The 5,452-nt window shown below is 59.2% G+C and overlaps 1 protein-coding gene across 1 annotated transcript; it reads right to left on the bottom strand.

Moving 5' to 3' along the window:
* Positions 1-547: 547 nt before the first annotated feature.
* On the bottom strand, positions 548-4,723 carry LOC143902120 (uncharacterized). The gene has a single exon (XM_077414823.1). The coding sequence runs from the start codon at positions 4,721-4,723 to the stop codon at positions 548-550; it is 4,176 nt and encodes a 1,391-aa protein (XP_077270949.1).
* Positions 4,724-5,452: the final 729 nt, after the last annotated feature.

Genomic DNA, 5,452 nt, shown 5'->3' with positions numbered 1-5,452 from the left:
GAACGATGCGGGCCAGTGGCCATCGACTCGGTGGCGTGCTTTCGGATCGCACCAAGCACAGAGAGCCGACGGCGGGTGCGTCCTCGGGTTTGAGCCACTTTGATCGAGTTGCCATCCCGATGACATACTCGTGCGACCACCGTGACCAAAAATGATCGCGCATTTTTTTGGAGGTGTTGCCACCGGGAAAGTGAGCTCTCAGCGGCGTCATGCAAGGCGGGTTCGGGCACGGCCAGGAGAGGAGCGCCGATCAAGAAGTGGCCCGGTGTGAGAGCGGATATGTCGTCCGGATCGTCGGACAAAGCCTGCAGCGGCCTAGAATTAAGGCAGGCTTCGACCTGAGAGAGGAGAGTGCTCATCTCCTCGAAAGTGAGCGTTGTCTCCCCTATGACCCGACGGAGATGGAATTTGGTCGACTTCACGGCGGCCTCCCACAGTCCTCCGAAATGCGGCGCAGCCGGAGGGTTAAAGTGCCAGGTTATGCCCTCCGTGGCGGCGGCGTGAGCAAGGCGACGGCCGTCGGCAGACGACGCTCGAAAGAGCTCCCTCAGGACTCGATCGGCTCCCACGAAATTAGTGCCGCAATCCGAGTACATCTCCTCGCAGAGGCCTCGACGGGAAATAAAGCGACGGAAAGCTGCGAGAAAGGCGTCCGTCGTGTAATCTGACACGACGTCCAGATGCACCGCCTTGGTGCAGAGGCACACAAATACGGCGATGAAGCCCTTGTACGCTCGATGTCCGCGGCCCTTGCTCGTGCGGAGGAGGATCGGGCCGGCGTAGTCCAGGCCGGTTCGGAGGAAGGGACGCGCTGGCGTGACTCGGCCTCTCGGAAGGTCGCCCATCGGCGGTTGCGGTGTCGTGGCTCGCCAGCGGGTGCAAGTGATGCAGCGGTGAAGCCGCTGTTTGACAACTGAGCGGCCACGAGGAATCCAGAAGCGACGGCGGAGTAAGCCGAAAGTGTTCGACGGTGGCACGACTCGATGAGCAACCGAGTGAGCCACGAGGACGGCGGTGCGATCATCGGATGTCGCTCATCGGTGGAAAGCAGGGCATGTTTGAGGCGGCCTCCGACTCTCAGCACGCCGTGGTCATCCAGGAATGGACTCAGGCTCGCTAACGAACTGCGATGGGACACAGTGCGGTTTGAAGAGAGTGCCGTGATCTCGGTGGTGAAGTGCAGTCCTTGCACTACGCGAAGCCAGAGCAGCAGTGCGTCATTGATTTCGGTCGATTGCAGTGTAAGTGCGGTAGTGCGGGAAGCGGTGCGACGCCAACGCAAGCACCAACTCGTGACTCGGAGGAGCCGGTGCAAGGAGGAAAACCGGAGAAGCATCTCGGGTTCCTCCTTGATTTTCTCGGTGGCGACGTGTGCCGCGACTCTCTGTTCGGGCAGATCGGCGTCGGACATCACAAGGTCTCCGCTCGGCCAGTGAGCTCGGTCCTCGCGGAGCCAGGCGGGTCCAGTCCACCACAGGGGATGCTCCAGCAGTTCGCCAGGGGCGATTCCTCTGGAGGCGCAGTCCGCAGGGTTGTCCCTCCCGGGGACGTGTCTCCATTGAGCGTCAGGCAGCCGTTGCTGAATGCGTGCCACGCGGTTTGCCACGTAGGTCTTCCAGCGGGAAGCGTGTCCTTGAATCCACTTCAGGGTGACCTGCGAGTCGGACCAAAGAAACGTGGGTGCTGTGAACAGACGCAAAGTGGAACGAGTGTGATCTGTGAGAGACGTGAGCAAGTCAGCGGCAGTGAGCTCGAGCCGTGGCAGTGTCACCTGCCTGACCGGGGCCACCTTGCTCTTTGCGGCCAACAGATGAATGGCCACGGAGCCGTTCCTGAGGATGCGGAGGTACACAGCAGCGGCGTATCCTCGCTCGGATGCGTCGGCAAAGCCGTGCAGTTCCGCTTGTGCGTCTTTGTCCCCGCTGCCGAGCCAGCGGTTGACGCGTAAGCGGGAGAGGAGAGGCAGCTCCTCGAGGAAGCTCTTCCAGCTTTGCGCGTCGGTGGTGGGAAGCGGATCGTCCCAATCGAGTCTCTGGAGCCACGCGGACTGGATAAGAATCTTCGCGCGAATGACCACGGGGGCGAGCCATCCTAGCGGATCGAAAAGACGTGCGGTTTCCGAGAGGACGCGTCTCTTCGAGAGTTCGGTGACGGTGCGCGGGTGAATCGCGAACGCGAACGTGTCCTCGTTCGGGTGCCACAACAACCCGAGAGTGGAAAAGCAGTCGTTTTCCCATGAGTGCGGTTCGTGGTGAAGTCGGTGCTCGGGTGGGACTCCTGACAGCACTTTCTCGTCGTTCGCGGCCCATTTTCGAAGCGGGAACCCGCCCGCCGTGCACAGTCCGCGGAGTTCGGCCTGTTTCGCGATCGCAGCGGACAGAGTGTTCGCGCCCGAGACAACGTCGTCGACGTAGGTGTCCTCGCGTAACGCGATCGCTCCCTGCTGATATCGCGATTGTTCGTCATGAGCCAACTGTTGCAACGTGCGAATGGCAAGAAAAGGCGCGCACGCGAGGCCGTATGTCACCGTGAGGAGCCGGTACACGCACACGAGGGCGAGGAGGGCGCACCGCCAGAGGATGCACTGGTACGTCCTGTCGTCCGGGTGGATGAGGATCTGCCGGTACATCTTCTCGATGTCCGTGACGAAGGCGTAGCGGTGCCAACGCCAGCGCGTTAACACGTCGGCTAAAGCGGGTAGCAAATTGGCGCCTATGAGAAGGTGGTGATTCAGCGACTCGCCGGACACTGTCTCTTGCGACCCGTTAAATACCACCCGTAGTTTGGTGGAGGAGCTTGAGTCTCGGAAGACTCCATGATGAGGTAAGAAGCATCCATACTCATTCTCATTGAATGGCGAGACCGTAGCTAACTCCATGTGTTTCAGGTCTTCGTACTCTCGCATGAACTGACGGTAGAGCTCTCCGAACCGGGCGTCTCTGTGGAACTTACGCTCCATAGCGGTCAGCAGGCGTTCGGCCGGTCGGCGAGTTTTCGACAACGTTGTTGGCGTCTTGGAAAACGGTAGGCGGACCACGTACCGTCCCGTCTCCGTGCGAGAGTGCGTTTGCACATAAAAGTCCTTGCACCTCTGTTCATCTGGCGTGAGGGCGGCGGGAGTGGAAGGCTCTGCTTCTTGCTCCCAGAAGCGGCGCACGAGATCGGCCAGCTCGTTGTCGGCCGTCGCTTGAAAGCTGCCGCGCGCGTGGAGGGCTGAAGCACCGCAGCCGCCGGACAAAATCCACCCGAAGGCTGTCTTCTGCGCGATTGGGGCATGCGGCCCGCCCTTTCGAAGGCCCTCTTCGAAGATGGTGGAGCAGACTTCTGCTCCCAGAAATAACTCGACCAGATCTCCAGCCGAAAACTGCGCATCGGCTAGAGGCAGTCCTTTGAGATGGGGCCACGTGGCGGGGCTCTTCTTGGTCGTTGAGCCTTGGTACAGAGAAAGGCGAGGCAGCACGAACGCGACGGCGGAAATCGTGGCTCCGGTCGTCACGGATGTGAGATTCACCGTCACCTTCCCGCGGGTTGACCCGGATTTCGACCCCCCGATTCCGAAAATCGACACGTCGGAGCGAGATCGTTGCAGGTGCAACTGTTGTACGAGTGACTCAGCGATGATTGAGACCTCCGATCCTTGATCGATGAGGACTCGAGCGGGATGCGGATTGCCGTAGCGGTCGGCGACGGTCACTCGCGCGGTCGCGAGGAGGATCGCCTTGCGGTCGTCAGCGGAGCGCACAGCGGACAGCGCGCAGACCTCTGTCGATGCTAACGCGGGAACGTATGCCTCGTGAAGCATCGTGTGATGACGAGCCTTGCACGTGAAGCAGTTCTTTGTCGATTGACACTTTGCGACGGTGTGATTGCCGAGGCAATTGTAACACAATCGGCTGGTCTCGACAACCGTCTTTCGGTCTGCGGCGGACTTGGATTTGAAGTCACTACACGTCATCAAGGAGTGTTTCCCCTTGCACAGGGCGCACTGCGGATCGAAACTGTTTTTTGACCCTTGTTTCGCGACGTGGGTCTTCGCGGACCGAGTGGAATTGGGGGCTTTCGCGGCGGGTTTCGGTCTCGCGGCGTTCAGCGTGAGGATGCGCTTCGAGATGAAGTCTTTGAGTTCCTCATGATCCGGCGGATCGACGGAGTCGCGGGTGGAGGACTCCCACTCAAGTCGCGTTCGCGGGTCGAAGAGCTCGACAACCAGGTGGTTGAAGAGGTCCATTCCGTGAGACTCGATGTGCCTCCCGATGCTCTCCTGAGCATTAACTGCGGCCGTGACGGCGTTATGGACGCGGCTCAGCCTATCTGCGGTTTCTCCCTTCATCTTCGCCACGGCGGTAAACGTGGCAAAGTTGGAGCGGATCAGTTTCCTCTTATTCTCGTAGTGTTTACTGAGAATTGCCCACGCGCGATCGTAATTCTCACTGGTGATTGTTAACGACTGTATTAAATTTTCAGCCGGACCTTTAAGACACGAGCGGAGGTAATGCAGCCGCTCGACTGCCGAAATGGACGACTGATCGCCGATGACCGACCGAAAGACGTCACGGAAGGACGGCCACTTCTCGTATTCACCCGAAAACTGCGGCAGCTGTATACGGGGCAGCGAGGTTTTCAACGCGCGGTCGTTACCGTGCTCCACCGGTGTGGAGGCTTGCGCGGGCTTGCGGCGGTCGGCCTCGCCGGACAGGACGCTACGCTGCTGCACGTAAGCCATCTCGGCGGCCTCGAGTAAGTTTGATTGAGCGTACTCACTTTCAGCGTAGCGGCTCGAATCCTTGTAGCAGTTTCGAATCAGGTCGTGCTAACTCTCGAACTTTGCCCACAGGTCGTCGAGGATGCAAATGCGGGTCTCGATGGCGGCGAGGGTGATGTTCGCTTGCCCCATCTTCTTCAGGTTCTCTTCGGATCTTGAGATGCGTCTGAAGAGTTCGTGTTGGCTGCTGACCATGTTGCTCTGGTCGAGACTCATGGTTGTCTTCTGTTGGAGGAGGCACTCCCGAACTCGCGGTTGCCGGCGATAATCCGGCTCGAAGGACCAAAAATGTTCGAGAGCACGCGGTAGCGCGAGAGAGCGCGAGGTAGAAGACGACCACAAAAAAAGAGACAAGTACAGAATTGAAAAATAAAACAGATATATTCGAAAATGTATGTACAGGTATTTACAGTTCTTTTCCTTGTGGCCGAAGAAAGCCGTGAAGCGCGCACAGAAGCTACGGCGAGCGACGCGTCGAAAGCGTGTTCAAAACGCGGAATAGCGAAAGGAGGTGTGCAAAGCGGCGTAAAGCGGTACGAAAAGCGGTTTTCTGTGATCTGCGAGCGAAATCGATTCCGCGGCGCAGCGGCGGTCCTTTTAACACTTCCGAGGCGAAACTCCCTCCCTGCAGATTTCTCCGAATTTCGGGAGGGTGATTGGCCGCCGAAGTCCCGCGTCATGAAGCTGACG

The sequence above is a fragment of the Temnothorax americanus genome, unplaced genomic scaffold (assembly GCF_048541705.1).
Source record: "Temnothorax americanus isolate GAGA-0224 unplaced genomic scaffold, ASM4854170v1 Scaffold38, whole genome shotgun sequence".
Lineage (NCBI taxonomy): Eukaryota > Metazoa > Arthropoda > Insecta > Hymenoptera > Formicidae > Temnothorax > Temnothorax americanus.
The sequence above is the reverse complement of the archived record's forward strand: the minus strand, read 5'-3'. Positions and strand labels throughout refer to the sequence as shown.